Source organism: Varanus komodoensis, unplaced genomic scaffold (genome assembly GCF_004798865.1).
Source record: "Varanus komodoensis strain SLA01 unplaced genomic scaffold, ASM479886v1 scaffold32, whole genome shotgun sequence".
Classification (NCBI taxonomy): domain Eukaryota; kingdom Metazoa; phylum Chordata; class Lepidosauria; order Squamata; family Varanidae; genus Varanus; species Varanus komodoensis.
Genome location: NW_025335798.1, coordinates 23,716,323 through 23,735,059, shown reverse-complemented (window position 1 = coordinate 23,735,059; position 18,737 = coordinate 23,716,323). Strand labels below are relative to the sequence as shown.

The 18,737-nt window shown below is 38.6% G+C and overlaps 1 protein-coding gene across 1 annotated transcript in view; it reads right to left on the bottom strand.

Annotated features, from left to right (window-relative positions):
* Window positions 1-18,390, bottom strand: part of EPC2 (enhancer of polycomb homolog 2) — a 44,151-nt gene extending 25,761 nt beyond the window's left edge. Inside the window, exons 1-3 of the mRNA XM_044438492.1 lie at window positions 18,013-18,390; window positions 9,056-9,283; window positions 6,026-6,030 (exon numbers count right to left, since the gene is read on the bottom strand). Of these exons, the coding sequence (XP_044294427.1) occupies window positions 6,026-6,030; window positions 9,056-9,283; window positions 18,013-18,165 (386 nt within the window). The 5' untranslated portion in view covers window positions 18,166-18,390. The remainder of the gene's footprint in view (window positions 1-6,025; window positions 6,031-9,055; window positions 9,284-18,012) is intronic.
* Between the last annotated feature and the right edge of the window lie 347 nt (window positions 18,391-18,737).

The following is an 18,737-nucleotide window of genomic DNA, read 5'->3' as shown; positions in this document are numbered from 1 at the left end:
TGGGATTTGTCTCCTATTCAGATGAAATAACAACCCATGGGTTGTTAGGGAGACTTGCTACAGAAAAACAACCCACTCTGTGGTAAGCAGTCCAGTTTCACCTGACATTACAAGCCAACTCAACAACCTTGCTTCTTAAATTAGCAACTCCTGTCACAATATTTCTGTCAATTACTCTCACAGATTTGGTCAAGCATGATTAAATTAATGGCATTGTATACGATACTGAGTTTCACAATTACTGAAACCAAACTATTCCTAACATTAACACAACAGATAATGGGGTGGCATGCATATAAATAAATGGATTCTGTCACTTGGGTGGTGTTGGGTTCTCTAGAAAATGTTTATTTGGCTTATATTTGGTATATGTCATGGTATATTTATCATGTTAATTTTGCATTCAGCATAACTATTGCAGAGTTTTTCTAACAATCAAAATATTTCACTGAAATAACTGAGCAAGAAAGATCCAAGAAAGTGCACTTAGTATGGCTTAAATGTTACATTCAAACTTAACACAAGGATTACTTCAAATTTTTTTGAGAATACCTGTAAATATTTTAAGATATAAAACCTGAACAACTTCCTTTACATAATTTTGATTTTAAGAAAAGTTAAAGCACTGAGAACTGTTACTTTCAGACACTTGTGTATACCAAGATTCAGATGAATCACAAAGTTAGATCATCTTTTTCAAAGATTCCTCCATATGAGAGTATGTATTCGCAGTAGTACTATACATTCTGGGACTGTATGTTTACATTACAGATAGGAAGAAACCAACTCCTTAAATTTGTAAATATAGGATCTAACAGGTTTTTGTATTCTTTTGCGTTTCCAAGACATGTGCACCAATGAAATCTGCGTATGTTTTTGTCAAAAATAACCTGCTTACTGTCAAAAAAACCCCATTTTAAAAAAAAGCAGCCTCAGTTTTAACAGCTATAAAATGGGGTTTATACCTTTCCCCTTTCTTGAGCACCTAGGGTCTTAAAAATAGTGGAAAATGTGGGTACACAGAGAACAGTTAGGTTCTGTGAGAATCTCACTGCAAACAAGATGATCTACAGGCCATCAGCAAAGATCTCCTCTTGACTTTGTCTCACTTGACAGCTTACTCCATGACAGCTGACAAATGAGAAGCAAAGCAACAAATTCACAAATTTTGGGTTGTCAATGTCTGCAATCATGCCTCTAGTATTTTGACAAGAGACATCATCCAGTGCATCACAAGACAAGACAGTACATTTAAATTAACTGGAGTTACACACCTGCATACATCTGAAAATCCCTCAAAAGTAATTTTTAAAATATTCAAAAGATTTGTGCAAATTGTGGTTGCAATCAATAAAAAATGGGGGGACTAAACAGTAGGAGACACTCCAACATACCACCGGGGCACTTCCAAGGGGCTATCACTGGCTAGCACTTCAGAAATTGCAAAATGCAATCTTAGAGAGAGAGAAAGGTAAAACCACAGCCACCACAAAAGGGATGGTGGTTGACATAAGAGGAGACAAAATGGGCCCTGCTGTGGAATCTCCTGGGATACCTGCAGGAATGAGGGGAAAGTGGGGTGGAAACAATTTCAATCCTCTATTGGACAGACCAGGCTTGTTTCAGGAACAACTTACACTGTTTGGCTTATCCATAGGGTAGCTATTGAACAGATTAAGATCATGTGTAGAATGTTTGCGAAGTTATTTTGAGTTCAATGAGTTTTACTCATGAGTAAACATATATAAGGATTGAGGTGTTAGCATGCTGTATGAAGGAAAAGTTCTGATCCCAGGGGAGAATTCTGATTACTAAATCCTGACTGATTTTCAGGTGGAAGTCAAAATGCTGCCTGACCAAGTATATGCTGCTTGAGACCTCAGTACCTTGATGAGTATCTTTCCCCATATGTACCAACTCATATTGATCAACTGAGACTGTTCTGAGACATTTATTCCCTGTGTTCAATCTGTAAATAACTTTGGATATCACAAACAACGTATTTAAAAATCCCATTGACCCGTAAAAGAGCTAAATATATAGAGTAAATAAGATTTAGAGCAAGTAATTTGAATTTTCAACTGAAACCTGAACTTCCTTTGGTTGGAAAGCGGGATAAGATTGTTTTGACAATGCAGTGAGGGCAGACATAACATGGGAGCAAACAAACGGGGACACAACATAAACAAAACACAGGTACTGTTGTTTGGTGATTTATTCCCCTGGGTGAATGCTATTCAAGCTGTTCTACATTGTCCTCAGCAATAGGGTCACATTGTCATTAAAGTTCAAGTGACCTCTGTAGTTCAAACCACCTTTGATCAGTTCTTCCACTGATACACCAGCCACAACTTTCACCGGAAAGAGATAGTTTAGCCACAGTCACTGATCTGATCACTTCCATTTAGACTATAGCTATGCACTATATGTGAGGCTGCCTTTTAAAATGGATTATAATCAAAAATAAATTTATTAATTGCAAATGAGAATTCTGATCACAGCATGTCCATGCTTTGTAAATGGCACTGGCTTTCCACACCCAATCTAAATTGCTCTTAAAGCCCTGAATGACTTGGAACCTGATTATCTGAAACACTGTGCTCTCCTATATGCAACAGCTCTTTGAACTTAAGCTCTTCTTCAGAGGCTCACCCCAACCGCCCTGAAAAATGATGTGAACAGGGCTATTACTAGGGAGAAAGCCTTTCTGATGACACAACTAGATCAAAGCCGAAAGGGAGTCTAACGGCTACTGTGCATGAGAGGTAAACAAAATTCGAATGCAGTACTACACACAGAACTGAAACATAGTAACAGTGGAGGGCTTTGTAAGTACCCTTGACTGACAGAAACACAAACAAGTGAATTCTAGAGCAAATCAAATTAGAACTTTCCCTGGAAGCAAAAATGATTAGACAGAAGCTGCTATACTTCAGGCACAACGTGAGAAGGAAAGACTGACTGGAGAAGACAATTGTGCTAGGGCAAAGGGGAAGGCAGAAGAAGAAAAGGAAAACCAAGTACAGGATGCGTCAATTCCATAAAGGAAGCCACAGCCTTGAATTTACAAGAGCTGAGCAGGGCTGTGAAGGACAGGACATTCTGAAAAGCATTTATTCACAGGGTTGCTTTAAGTTGGAGACAACTTGATGGCATACAGCAACACCCTGACTTTTAAAATAGCCACCAATATGGTTGATACCATCTTTATGGTCTTCTCAAAAACACCCAGGCCTTTTAAATAATTTAGTTTAAATGCCTCAGTTTAAAATTTTATGTTCTGTGTTTTAGCTTTTTTCAAGTTCCTATTGTCTTATACAGTATTAAATCTATTGTATAAGCCATCCAGAAAACATGTGTTATGGGATGGAATATAGTTAGTGTAACAAAAATAAAGACACATTTCCATCTGTTTAATAATGGATTGCATGCTTACTTCTCTGTCACTGGTGAACTTTACCAACTTTTACCACAAAGGTTACAACAGCACTATGTTAATCATCAGCACTATCTAGACGAACAAGAAAATTTTGAATCCAATTAAAAATACTGGTTAAGAGGAAACCATGATTTTTGTAAACACGATTAACAGCTATTTTCATGTAACTTGACTAAATAGATTGGAAACTGGGTAGAGAAATGACAGGCAGATTCCCAGGTGAACTGCCTGAGAAAGCGGGGAGAAAAGAAGAGCATTTTGTTAAGCAATATAAAGATCCTTCCGTGCGTACGAGCTTAGCCAACACAGAAAATGATATTTACTCACTAAGGCCCACTTTAGGTAGCATAAGCTAGAGATCTCAAAAGCCTGACTTGAGTTTGAGCAATGTGCTGGAATACAGTGCCCACTCACTCCTGCTTGCTTCTCCTAGAAGTGGTTAAACAAGCTACAGTCCCTCCATGTGCAGCTTCTTTATCAAGACATCCAAACCAAATCTTGTCACTCTGAAAAAAAAAAAAAAACCCAGAGCTGTAAGTCAAAAACAAGAAATGGTTTACAACTCTGGCTTGCTCAAGGAAAAACAAACCTGTGTCCCCATTTTGAATATCATGATAAACAAATCCAAGATGGAGAGTCTACAGCTTGGTAAGCCACTCCCACTTGCAGAAGGACCCAACCAAATAGCATGACTGGGAATACTTATTGTTGCATCTGAACTGAGCCAATATTAACGTGTTTGGTCTCTTTAAAATCAAATCCACAACCCTCTATCAGATAATGTAATTAAATCCTGCTCTGTAACATAGAACAGTGCTGAATTTCAACCCACAAATATCTCAAGTTGAAGAATCCAGCAGTTTACAGAACCTTATTGTGGAGTTTACAGTGGACATGAGATTTCAGTTGCCTGGTTTTCTGGTCCAAAATTTAACATCTCCTAGACTAGCCACAGATTAGAGGGTTCATGATTTTGGACCCTATAACATTCACCCCCAACTCACAAGGATTTGGAAAAGGGATGCACTTTACTTATTAAGAGTAACACAGGGCCTCTGGAGCAAGGAAAACCAAGGAAACACAGCAAAGAAATTAGAGTACTATCAACAGTGAAACTCATGATCAGTGGAGAGGTCTTTAGCTATTTTAAGAATGTAAAAAATAAAGACAAATCAACTGACTCTGCACACAAATAAGAATGCACAGGTTTAGAGCTGCAATAGACTGAAAGGAGTTATACAATTCCCAGCAATCCCTCTAGCATGGAGGAACTTGATTTCTATCTGGAAATGCATAGGATTGTGCTTTAAACTACTACTGAAGTGTTTGGTTGTGCACAACAACCAAACATTCTATTTTTAATGAAGCAGCATTGTAGAAATCAGTTTAAAAGAGGACAGCTTCAGGTCAAAGGCTTCCTGGTCTGTGTGTGTTACAGAAAGGAATGAATCAATCTCTACTGTAATTACCTTGTAAAGTGTTAATTGTGTCAACCACCATAAAGCTCAAAATTAGCATTAGTCACACACCAATCAGATTCAATCTAATTATTTTTGTGACCCAAGGAAGAAGGATAAAGGTTGTAAGCTGAATGAGTTCTAGCAAACCACAGAAGGGTCTGTTAAAATCCAAGATACAAATCCTTCATAAATTGTTTTAAGTTCTGAATTTTCACAAGGAAAGCATTTATAGCCCCTTTGGCAGGTGGCTTCAAAACAGGCTATTTATGTCAAGGAACAGTACGTTTATCCACCAACTCTGGATTTATTAAAGGTGATAGCTACATCATTATATGTTGCAAAAGGTACTCTTGCTTAAAGAAAGTAGAAATTTACCTACAATCTGCACTTATAAATAATAAATGTGTCTAGATTTCCTAGGGTAACAAAGGGGCTACCTATCTACTTCATCCATATTCAGCCAAATGCAGCTGACTGTAATTGTCCAAAAATATCGACTTTCAGTTCCATACTGCTTCAGAAGAGAATGGTTTAGCATGGGATCTTCTTCCTAGAAGCCTCACTAGGTTAGAGTAAAAGAGAAAGCTCACTGGAAATTCAGATGTGGAAATGGCCAGGAAGGTGATAGCTACAACACTTTGGACAAGCGATTATAGCTTGAAAAGACCTGTATACCAAAATGTGTCACTGACTTAACCCTAGACTCTGAACATTGCTCTGCATGGGTGAAGAGGCACATAATGGCCTATACACAGACCAAGAAGAGGAAAAGGAGGGAGAACACAAGAAAAAAAAAAGAGTTCCACATCCTCAGTAAACCGTAAACTTGAAGAGGAGGGACACGCTCTTCTTTTAACAACAGTCTTAGGAAACAGGACTTTCTTAAAACACAGTTTTAGGATACTTATGAATAAGGAGGAACAAGACAAATTTATTGATGATGTGCCATAGATTACATCCATGAACTTCACCAAGGTATAGAATATGAATTCCAAATCAAGATTTGCATTTGTTATATTGAAAATCAAATATTATTTGATTAAAAATACTTCAAAAATAAAGCTGACCACACAAATAGGACAGTGATACCCTGCATTTCTTCCAAGTTCAATCCTGGAACGCATCCTGAATGTCAGAAATTTAACACTTCCATTTGACAAGATTACATGCAGTCAAGGGAAAATAATTGCTTTTATTCTACAATGGCACAAAGAAACCAAGAACTTCTGAATCATGTAAAAAGTGGATCAAAAAACCTGAGCACCAAAATCATCTTCAAAGGTCCTTCTTTGGTTTTCCATGTAACTCAGGTAAGGCAGAAGGTGACCAGGAAAAGGCTTGTTGTGTTTCCCCATTTATGGAATTCACTCCTGAGTGAGGATTACCTATTAATGCCTTTTTGGCACTAGGCAAAGACCCAATTTACATGTAATGACAGAAAAGAAGTTCAAGGCCTTTTTTTTTCTCAGCCCTCCCATTGCAGTTTTTTATGCTACTCCTCAAAAAAAATCAGTTCTGAAGAATTTCCCAGCCATCTGAAGCAAACTTAGTGATGTGCAGGTGACTGGGAGATCAAGAATTCTCCATTTCACAGTTTCATTAACAATGAATAGATGCCTTTTGCAAGCCCAATATTACACATGTCTGTGGTTTCAAAGTAGTAGTTAATGCTTTCCAGGTAATTATACTTGGCATATACTTGGCAAATACATACATGTCATTGACTTTATTTGTAAGCATTAAAACATATGTTTTTGGCTTGGGAGAATCAAAATAACAAGCAATTCATCAGGTATGGTAACTTTGTGCCTTGTAAAAGTTGGCACAGATGAGCAATTGTCACCATATCATTAAATAGCTCTTTCAGTTGTCAATATGTATTTGTGTGTCACCCATTTTCAGTAACTCTCTTTTCCCTAAACCAGCCTTCCCCAACCTGGTGGCCTTCAGAGGCATTTGGGCTGCAACTCCCTGAATTCTCATCTAGCAGGGCCGCTGACTGGGAATTCTGGGTGTTGCAGTCCAAATGTGTCTTGAAAGAATAAGGTTGGGAAAGACTTCCCTAAACTTAGTACGAGAAAAGTAACCAAAACCTATATACAAAGAATTGCACAGCTAATTCCATATGCCACTGGGAATCTTTTTTATACTGTAACCATCTTTATCCCCTGCAAACCCCTCTGAAAAATGGGGGTGTTTTAAAGTAGTTTGTGATATGCTTTGGCGCCTAATTTTAAAGGGCAAGAAAAATTCTCTTCAAAATACAGGTAGCGTCTGGGATATGGACAAGTCAAATTTGTATGCAAGTTGAATCACATGAATAAGCTAAATGTTTGCCTTAGTAAATGTATATATTTTACCTTTCTAAGTATATAAAACACGTAAGGAACATTTCCATATTCATTAAAACATCTTAACCACAATACAGCAGTGTAATAATGATAAATAATGCAGTAATAAAATAACTACTGATATTGAAGGGAGAGAATCTGTACGCATGCAGGTATACAATATTGTAAAAAAAGAAATAAAACAGTTCTTAAAACTGTTTAGAATATTCTTGGGACAACATTAAGTCTAACATTAACCAAAGATGGAGATGGACCTGATACTGGAAGTCAGAGACTGATTGTGCAGCTGGAGGTGGGGAGGGGGGCAGGTTATCCCTAGAGTTGCTTTCCTGAAGTAGGCCTCAAGGGTTGTTGGTACAGCCAGTTTCTTTTTTTCACCATAAATGGTCCTGTAACAGCTGAAGGCCTGGTTACAAGGGAAAATGTTAAAGAAAAACCAAAGGGGAACTATGCACCCTACATGTTTCCTGAAACACACTGGCTTGGGTATGCTCAATGCCATTCAAGTCAATGCCAGGAATGAAAAGCTGTGAATACTGTATCCCTAGAGAGCTAAGCTGCCACTGATGATGTGCCACCAAACCAAAGGAATTATCAGACTAATGTTAGACCTACAGAAGCAGAATATAGTCCAAGAAGGAAGCAAAATTAAAACAAACTCAAGTAATACTATCAGAGGAAGGGAAAAAAGTAGAAAAAAATAGAAGGAAATTGTTTGAATGATGTGACAGTGCAACTACTCTGCCCAAAATTATTATTTCAAACTTGCTAACAGCCAAAGTGGATAAAAATCAGTGATTTTTTTTCAAATAAAACATTGGATTTTTTTTTAAATAAAATGTTTTTTGAGGAAAAAATCTACCTAAAGATAACTTTCTGTTTAAAAAGACATTACAGTCCAAAGGTTATTCATTGTGAAATAAGGATTAGTTTTTTAATTATGAAGCATGAGGCTGAATATTCATGCAATGTGTACATTTTTTGATAAATGAATTCCATTAATCTGTTCACAATATCATACTCTTCCGGAGGTTTCTCCAAGATTATTGGGTACTTTTTCTGCTTAGAAGATATTATCACAGATGCTTGATTTTACTGTTCTCAAAACTGAATTTGTGTGTGCAGAGATCACATGCCTTTTCTTCACAACAAAAATTTTATAAAATAAGCATACATAGCTGAGAAAAAAACCTTAATCCCAGTGTTCCTTTGCAAATCTATGTATCAACCCTTTACCTCTTAAGGGATCAGTTTCAAAAAATTCAATGAATAGAAGATTGTTGGGAGTGGAATAGATCTGCACAAGAAGCTAAGTTTGAAGCGGGGTGGGGGGGGGAGCGGTTAAAATGAAAGTGAAATCTTCTGAGCTGAATACTCCACAAGTCTTCAGATCTTTTTGTGTATAGCCTGAATCATATTATTCTTTCCCTTTGGAGAAGTCTATAATGATAGCAGGCTGTAAGAGATCCAGTTTGGAAATATTTTAATGACGTTCCCCTACCTACAAGTAAGACAGGCATGCATGCAGATTATGTAGAAAACCATGATTTAAATCTAGTCTTACTTATTAGTGATTAAAATCTTGATTTAAATCAAATCCACCTTAACAGTTAACACAGAACCTTAAAACCACAAATTCTTGCATATGGCATGCTTACTTTAAGGGGAGGAAAAAAGATACTAACAATCATTTTCACATGTATGCTCCTATTTGCCCAAGTTATTTTGTTTTAGGATTGAATATACAACAGCCTTATAATTTGCTACCTGGCTGCTCAACAGGGGCAAGCAATAATTGTCCCTAGATGAATAAACTGTACCCAAAGAACAAACGGCATACTCCATAAATACACATTCCTGAGAGTCAGTGTGTGGTGGATATTGTGGTGGACTGGGCACTCAGGGGATTCAGGTTCTAGTCCCGGCTCAGTTCCTCCCTGGGTGACTTTGGGCCAGTCATTCACTCTTAACTCAAACAATCCCATGGGGTTCTTATTGTGAGGATAAAACAGAGCTATATAAACCATCTTGGGTTACTCACAAAAGGGGAAAATGTGGGACATAAATGTAATATTATTAATGTATTCCTGAGTGAATTACCATTTTGAAGCTTCCTAATTTTAGTGATATCAGATTATGTGTAATCTTATATATTCATATCCACCTGTGCAACACAAATTTCACTCCTCCCCAATCCACATATGGAACACTCTTGGTTCTCTTCCTTTCAAACAATTAAAACCTTAAATGCTGTTTGACAGCTCCAATAAAAATCAATGGTGCATGGCAGAAAAGTTTTCCATGGAAAGTTTTCTATAATGCAAAATTTCCAACAGATATATTTTATGCTGAAAATTTCCAATTTATAAATAAAGTTAATTAGTAACATAATGGGCAAGAGTTGCCCAACTAATGGGTGGGCTTACTGTGGATTGTTCACTCTTCGCCTCCTGTCCACAGGCCTCTACCTCATATCCCAGGGTTCAGTGCAATAATATCCTCCTCCCTGCTGCAATCATCAACTTTTTTGACATATTTTCCCCAGAGCAACATGGACAGCTGTTCCACTGATGCCCAAGCATTACTTTGAAGTGACTTTCACTGGCTAGTTGTCCTTCAAATAATGGGGTAGCACAAACCTGAAAAATTTCATTCATAACTTTTAATTCATACTTATAGCTGTCCAAAAGTGAAGTCTAGCCTGGCCAATGTCAGAGAGTGTCTGCTGTCAAAATTCAGTTTGTAAATGCACAATCATTGACCATGTGAGGCTGCATCTATGTTGCTTTGTTCATACTTGACACGAATCAACTTAAAAGCAAAATATATTTCATTATTCGGAAATATATTGTTCTCAGAGGGAAAAGCAAACTTTTGTTACATGAATGGGCAGCGGCTCACATCATTTCCTTGAGCCCAAGACCCATACAACTGGAAAATTTCAACATTCTTTGGGTGAATGTATCTATGATATATCCATATATTCAAATGTACTTTTCTTCAAACTTGCTAATATTAGTAAAGTAATAGGGGCCCATTTCAGCAATCATGCCTAACAACTACTGTCATGCCTATTTTCTGTATTGTCCAATCTAATTACAACCTACCAAAAATTATCACCATTGCCACATATTATGCTACTGAACTTCAGAAACTACTTCTGCATGGTAAAATATGTTTTTCTGACTTCAACCCAATACCAATATCAATGGAAGACCAGTGCCAGTATGATAAGAGAAAGAAATTGCTATATTCTCTCTTTGAGCAGTTCATGATTTCATAATTTTCTATCATATCAGTAATGGCTGTCTTCCCAACTCACCCAGCTGAAACTTCAAAATGTGGCTGCTACTCTAGTTGCTGCCTTCTTTGCCTTTTCCAATTCTACAACATTCATTGTGATATGGGACAAGTGGATCTCTACAAAGTATTTTCAGTGTAGCCAAACTGCTAATTTGTATGTCATCACAATGCTTCTGCTTATTGCCGTTTCATTTTCAATCCTTTCCCTCCTAATTATGTACTACTGATTTGCCTTTTTTCATTGCTGCAGCACACTGATGTTAGTGATCTTTCTGTTATGACTCCAAGAATACTCTACTAGGTACAAAATTAGAATTTTTGGGCCTCATGCGCAATGTCTTTCAATATACATTGAATCATATACACCATTTGGTTCAACAGTCACCCAGTGCGGAAAGGTCCTTTTGGAGCTGCTCACAGTCTGCACAACCCAAATCATTTGGAGCAATCTACAAATTATCTTCATTTCACTTGCCTCCCAACAATTAATGAGTAAACAGCACCATTACAAAGATCCTTGGGAGATTCCACTGTTGCCTCTGCTGCTTTTTGCTTCCCTGAAATGCAAACCACCTGGTGGTTTATTCAACTTCCATTTTCTAAGCAGTTGCCTATTTGTAAGTTTGATCACAAGCCTTTTATCAATGATCTGTCAAACTCTAGTAAAGCCTATGTATAAAGTATTTACTAAATTATCCCAGTTTCATATCTGCTGACAATACTTTAAAAATATAAAAAATTGATGAGACAAGAGTTCTTCTTTGCAGAAAGTATAATGAGTTGTATTAAATGTTTTCCCTCTGCTGACAAAATGTTCTTTGATCCAGCAGAGGCTTCCATCAGCAGAACTAGGAGGGAAAAGATTTTGTTGATTCCTTCTTCCCTACAGTCCTTCCCTCATACACTCAAGAGGGTTGGAGGACTCTTCCATTAGAATGCAATGGGGGCTGCAGAAGAAGATATCAACAAAAATTACCTTTCCTTCCATTCTACTAAAGGAAGCCTCTGCTGGGTTAGAGAGCATTCTGTTGAGAACACCTCTGGACACAGACTAGCAATTCTTCACTACAGAGCTTTGACCATCCATCCATCATGTTCATAATTTTATAACTCAATTAGCAGAAGCTCTCAGAACGGTGTACAAAAATAGAGTATTTAACATATTTAGTCTTAATAGGGCCCAAAGAAGGCTGACAACTCCAATCCTCCAGCAGTGAAGCTGATTTAGATGATAGGTTACACAATCCAGTAAAATGATCAGCAATATCTCACTGAATTCTTTAAGGACTCTGGGGTGAATCCTATTCAGTCTGGTAGCTCATTACTTTTTATTTCAATTAGTCCCAAGAACTTGACAGTCTCAGAAGCATTCTGCAAAAGCAATAGTTCACAGGCATAGATATGTCACCAATCTTTTCTGCAGTGAAGACAGGTGTAAAGAATTTATTTAGCTTCTGTTCACTCCTCCATTACATATTTCAATACTTTTTCCATCTTAGTTTTTTAGTTCCATTACCTGTGTCTAGTTTCCTGCTTTAAGCTATTCAAACGTTTATCTTTTGTTATTATTAAATGGGTACTAATATCATGGTCAAGAGAGGCTGTATTCATCATTAAATACTGAAAATATAAACCATAAAAATTAAATGTTTGGCTGTCGTAACAATTAGAAACATGTAACAACTAATTGCTATGGCTGAGTATACCCTTTCTTATAAATCCCACATATGAATAGTTAAATAGAGCTTGAACGAGTACCACAATATGAAAAAGCAAACAGAAATGTAGTTGCACAACATATTCCACCTTATTTAAGGCTTTTTTTGAGCAATCGACTCTTCAAATTATGTCTTGGTGCGTTTTACCATGTCTTACAATTGTTTTGCTCAAACTGCTTTGTTTTCCCTCTTGAGGAAATTTTTATTTTTGAGATTAGAAGAACTGACCATGACACTCTGAGGATGTTTCTATTTCCATTCAAGTTGCAAATACAACCTTGTATTTAATGGTTTTATCATTCATATCTTGCAAGAGATCCAAGTCAATGCTAAGGCTGCAATCCTAAGCACCCTTAACCTTGTTAGTATATCTAAAGTCACTTCTCTCATGGTGAGCACCTGCAATTTTCCTTCTTAGTAGAGCCGATCAAACTGAGTGGGACTTATTTCTGTGAAAACATGCATATGATTGGGCCAGAACTACTATCAGATTAAACCTTGTATTGTATTTCAACATTTTGCCTTATGTGATCTGTCAAATGTCTTGTTCTTCTGCTCATGCTGAAGTGAAACTCTGTGACCTAATCCACTGAACTCATTAAATTTAGTCACCAACACTACATTCCCATTAGGCCAAAAGACAGAAAATTCAAAGACTAAAATTATCTAGGATAGTTTAGAAACTGCCAAACCTTCCATGTGAGACACAACTTTACAGAGGAAGGAAACTCTGATCCAGTAGACCTAAACTGAAAGGTCCTATTTTCCCACAACAACTGTTTAAATGTGGCAGGTAAACAAATGGGTCGCCATATTTGAGACTCTTTACTGGAAGGGAATGTTGTTATACCAAGCCAAACAGTATTTCCTCCTGTTGACTCAATTCATAAGGGCACGATTTTTAGAATGCTTTCAACTATCTGCATCCAAGTCTGCATGAAACTTTCAATTCATTTTTATATGGTTTGCAAAGTATCACCTCTTTTCATCTTTAAAGTAGTTTCTCCTCCTGATAGCAGCAAAGATGTTTAGAAAGGTAAAGGGAAGAAATATATATTTCAACGTATTAAAAAGAAAGCAAACAGGAAAAAGAAATACATTTTTAATCTGCCTTTTAACTCATGAACTATTAAATCAATTTTTTTAAAAAACAGAACAGCATTTGCACTAGCAAGGATTGTCCTCATAATGAGAGTTAGAAACCAAAGTTTGAAGTTGAATTCCAACTCCAGTTATGAGGGAAACCCTATTTTACATTGGTAAAATCAGAACACTACACTAGGGTAAGCAATCTAATGCCCTCCAAGCATTCTGACTTGTAACTCCCAAAATTCCAATTGTTGGCCATGAGGCTGATGGGAATTGTAGCCATTCAGTCATATCCAATGATATTCTCAACCAGCGGAAACACTGAAGGATTAAATATCACCTCTCATTGCAGCCTCACGCATGCCTGCACCCACAATCTCCTCCAGAGATGGAGGACTTCTAGTTCCAAGCCAATGGCTTACCCTGCACTAACTATGGTATTACATCAATGAAAGCAAGGGAAAACTAGACATTGTACAGTGCCTAAATGAAGGAGTAGGAAACCTTTTGTGTTATAGACACTTTGACAAATTAAGAAACTGTTGTGGACACCACCAAAATCTTAATGGATTCTTCTGACACAAAATACAATCAGAATAGTCTTTTCTCTATATGATGGGGGAGGAAGTACGTTTCCTTTTGAGCAACTTCAGTAATTAAGGGTTAAAACATGAATGGCATGGAGTTGCATTCCTTCTGTCCTTAACTTCATTTTTTATTCGGAAGGAGCTATGTCTACTCATGACCAAAATCTGATGAGCTGATCAGTTGTCAAACTGGCTAGGGCTGATAGAAAATATCAGGAGCACTAGACTTACACTTTACATCATAAGTTATATTACAAAATCAGAGCTATCTATTACATTTCTATAAATGTATATCCTGCTTTGATGCTCAAGTCACCTAATAATAAAAAATAAAGATTTAAACAAAATCTCAGTTAAAACATAAAAACAAATAAATAAAATACAGCTTTGCCCTTCAATGGCAGACCCACTTATAGGATGAATGCCTATCTAAACAAAAATAGTTTTTGCTTGTTGGTTGAAGTACAACAGAGAATAGGCTAACTTTGCTTCCCTCAGAAAGTTCCAGAGCCTTTCTGGACAATCCCACCAAACATGCCTCAGATGGTTTATAGGTCATAACCACCACTCTGAAATGTGCCTACAAAGATATTCAGTTAGGCTGCTGTGACAAGGAAGCCAGATGCTCCCTCTAACTGCCCTAGGCTAAGAGATTTTCCTTGCACTGTAGACAAGAACAAGTTTCTGAACATGTTGCCGTGTTGCAAAGGAAGCCACACAGAGTGCATTATAGTAGTACAAAGAAAATTAAGGCATGTGTCACTACAGTTAGATGAAAATTTTCATTGCACATTTGTCTACTTTAGGCATCCATCATTTCCTACAAGTACATATGGAAATATTAATAAATCATGTACTGATTTACATAATTATTCTAGGGGAAACATACCACCTTTTTATTAACTCTGGTCAACTCTATTCCACACAGTTATTTGCCCTCCCCCTGCATTTTTAACGATTATTACCAATATAGCCAATTGCAAAACTGATTCAAACATCATCCTCAGGTTACCTTGGTGCAGAATGTGTTCCCCTTTTTAAAAAAGCAAAGGATATGACCAATTCTGTCAAAAATCATGTCAAACTACTGCTTTATATACTTAAGAAGCAATTCTAAGGCTCAGCTCCATTCATGTAATCATTGATGGAAATGATGAGCAAAACTAAGAATTAAAATGCAAATAGTGTTTCCTACATTTGACCTCATAAAAGAAACAACACAGAAGCTCTTAATACCCATTTCAAGTATACAGTCACCCTAATGAAATTGACACACCAACTAACAGGCGCAATTGTATACCTTTGTCCAAAGGCAGGGTGTGAAAAACAGACAGACCTCTGTGAGAATGTCATCGAATTCAATTTTCTTAACTTAGAGTGAAACAGTTCTTTCCCTAAAGTTGCATGTTACTTCCTCACTGCCCTTGCTCTCAACTGGAGCCATTATGGAGAGAAACAAACAGCAGCTGGGAGGACAAACATAATCTATAACTGAGTGAGAGAGAAACCATGTCTAACGTGATTACTATCCAGTACCACATTTTGGTGTCGGTCTTTTTCAGGTGAGGGACTATTTATATGAGATCTGCAGCAGCTTTAAGAAACAGTCAGTAACAAAAGCTAGAAAAACTGACCTGGGTCAAGGTCTTCTGCCATATTTGCTACTTAGCCCATTCTGCTAGTTGAAGCCACTTCCTAGCTGCAGAGGCAACAGCCAATGCCAAACTTACATCTTTTACTCAACAGAAGAGCCCAGTACCCTGTGCCTATCATCTAGTGCCAGATTTTCCATGCTATTACTCCAGAGTGAATGGCAATATTGGGGGTGAAGTAGGATAAATGAGAACGGGTAGTTGGCTGGAGGACCCATCAATGAGAAAGCCTAAACTAAGTGATTTACTCATATTTTAACTATTTTATGTAAAGCACTTTGTGAAGTTCATCTGAAAAAGATATATTTTTAAAAATATTTATTTCAAAATAAATCCCACTGGTATCAACAGGACTTCTAACAGAACTATGGCTAGGCTATATGCTTACTCAATCTGTAATCCTAAAGACACTACTAGGGAATCAGCCCCATTGGAGAATCTGCTGCTTCTTGGCAAATATGTTCAGGATTACATCAACTTACTTAATCTATTTTCAAGCAACATTATTTTATACTGGGCTGTAAATTACAGATCTGCTTTATCAGTTAATATTTCAAAACTTATAATGAATGCCAACCAGTATACTGACCTTTTTAAAATTTAATGTGGTTTTATTAAAATAACACATGTAAGTATACAATATTTCATACCTAGGTGCATGCAAATTTTAAGAGAATCTATTTATTTTTAATGATAAAGACATCCATTTATAATTCTAAACCATCTCATGTTCCACAAACTGGTATTTGCAAATTGGTTGAAGCTATATAAATATTTCATAATTTAAACCAAACCACACTTCAAAAAGAGCCAAATTTGTAAATGCAGCTTAATTATATTTTCACTTAAAAATCCACACATTCATCTTCTGACAAAAACAAAGGGCAGCTCGAGAATTACCACTACTGAATTCTCATATTATAAAGGGAAAGCACAGTGAGATTATAGTTATCAGTTACCAGTAAAAGACTACAAAGATTCCTTTCTCTTTTAATAGTAAAACAAGCAACCCAATCACAAAGATGTGTGGCTGACTTTTGACAGTCACACTCTCAGGAAATCCAATCAAACACACAGTGGGCTGGAAATGAGGCGGGGATATCTTTTCATTGAAAAAAATATTGAGGAAACATTTACTATCAATTCTACAAAAAAACACAGCAAGAGTGGGAGGCATTTTGCACACTGTAAGTTAAAACTAAATTCCATAATATGCAAGCTTCAGTTTTTATGGAAAAGTCAAGTTTACTCAAGCAGCACAAATATTTACTAACAGCAGGTATTCCCACAACTGATCAGTCTGTTTTCAGACACATGCATTACATGTGCAGTCTTGAAATTAAGTTCAAAACATTACAGTGTAATAAATAGAAATGTCACAACCTAATGGAGATATAAACTAACAGATCAGAATGAGATATCATTATGTGAGGTTATGATTTATTCCCAACTGCACTGGTCTTTTACAGTGAGTAAGCTTCGGACTGCAATCCTATGCACTTACTTGGGAGTAAGTCCACTAAACTCAATGGATCATACTTCTGAGGACAAATATGCAGAATTATGCTATCACTCACGTTTCAGCAACTGAAAGAGGTCAAAATATAATGGAATGTTGTTGAATCCCAAGAAAAAAGATACACCACAGAAATCCAACAATATTGTATTGCATAGCACACAGATTAGCCAAAGCAATTAACAGCTTCAGCCCCTCTTCCTCAGAAAGCCGAGAAATTAAGGCTGTCATATTAAAAAGACAGCATCTGAGCTCCCTACCCAGTGAACACAACGTTACTTCATTGAAATCAAATAGAAGCAACACCTTGCCGATTTTCAAACCATGTGGATTTTTGCTACTTATCCAGGGAAAGCGTAAACCCGCAATTGCTGCTAGGAAAACTGCAAACTTTAAAGTGATAAGACAAGCAAGGTATGTTATGGAAAGATCTGATGCCCTAAAATAAGGATAGTCCCTCAAATCAAGAGATATCAAGGCACTCCAGCAGCTGCTGTCATACAGCTCGTCACGCAGCGAAGCACACTGAAAACCAACAGCAGCGTAAAGCAGACTCCGCTAAGAGCGGCCGGCGCGCACACTCTCCCATTCAAGGACGCCTCCTGCGCTTCCCTCCTGTTACGCCAACGTAAGGGCCTCCCCCTCTCCCCCCTCCCCGCTAATCAAAACACTTCGCGAGTCCTAGGGACGCAAAGAAGATGGCGGAGCAAGGCCCCGCTTACGGCGTCGGAGAAGAGTTTACGCTGCGCTATTTACGTAGGACCCCATTGGGAGCGCGCACCGCTGCGGCGGGAAGCGTGCGTAGCAGCGCTTAGTGAATGCCAATGGCCTATTTCCCGTGAGGGGAGGGGGTTGTCTGATAAACAATGGTGGGCCCCCCCTGCGCGACTCCCTTACCGATTCCTCCTCCTTCTCCATGCCCGTGGGCATCTGCGGCACGGCCCGGTTGATGGAGACGCAGTCATTGAGGTCGGGCATGTCCTTGCCGCGATAGATGGGCAGCGGTTTGGCGGCGTCTAGCGCCCGGGCTCGGAAGGAGAGTTTGCTCATTGTCTCCCCCTCACAATAACACCCCGGGGCCGGGCTGGGGGAGCTGGGGGGGCGAGGAGGACCCTCACTACGGCCTCGCCGCCGCCTCCCAGCCGCTCCCGAACCCGGCCCGACACACCATGGAGAGTCCCGCCGCCCCGGAACAGCTCCCGCGAAGAGCCGCCCGCAGCCCTAGATCCGCGCCGGGCTCGCTCGATCCGCTCCCTGCGCCATGGCAAACATGGCGGACATTAACCAAAGCGGCCAGCGATCCCGGCAGCCAACGCGAGAGCGGGGAAACGAGGGAGGGAGGGGGAGAGAAGAGCGAGCAAGAGAGAACGGAGGGAGGGAGGGAGGGAAGCGGGAGGGGGAGAGAAGAAAGGCGGCGAGGAGGGAGGAGAAGGAGGGTGCGCGCGCAGACCCAGCCGGGTAAGCAGCGCGAGGCGAGACCGGGAGCGCGTTTTTGCCGCCGCTCGGTGCTCCGAGAACGAGAGGGTGGCTGCAGAGGGTGAAGCGCGGTGGCGGCCGCCCAGCGAGGCCTTGTCGGGACCTCCTTCCTCCAGCTGACTTCTGCACACGTACACATGAAAGTG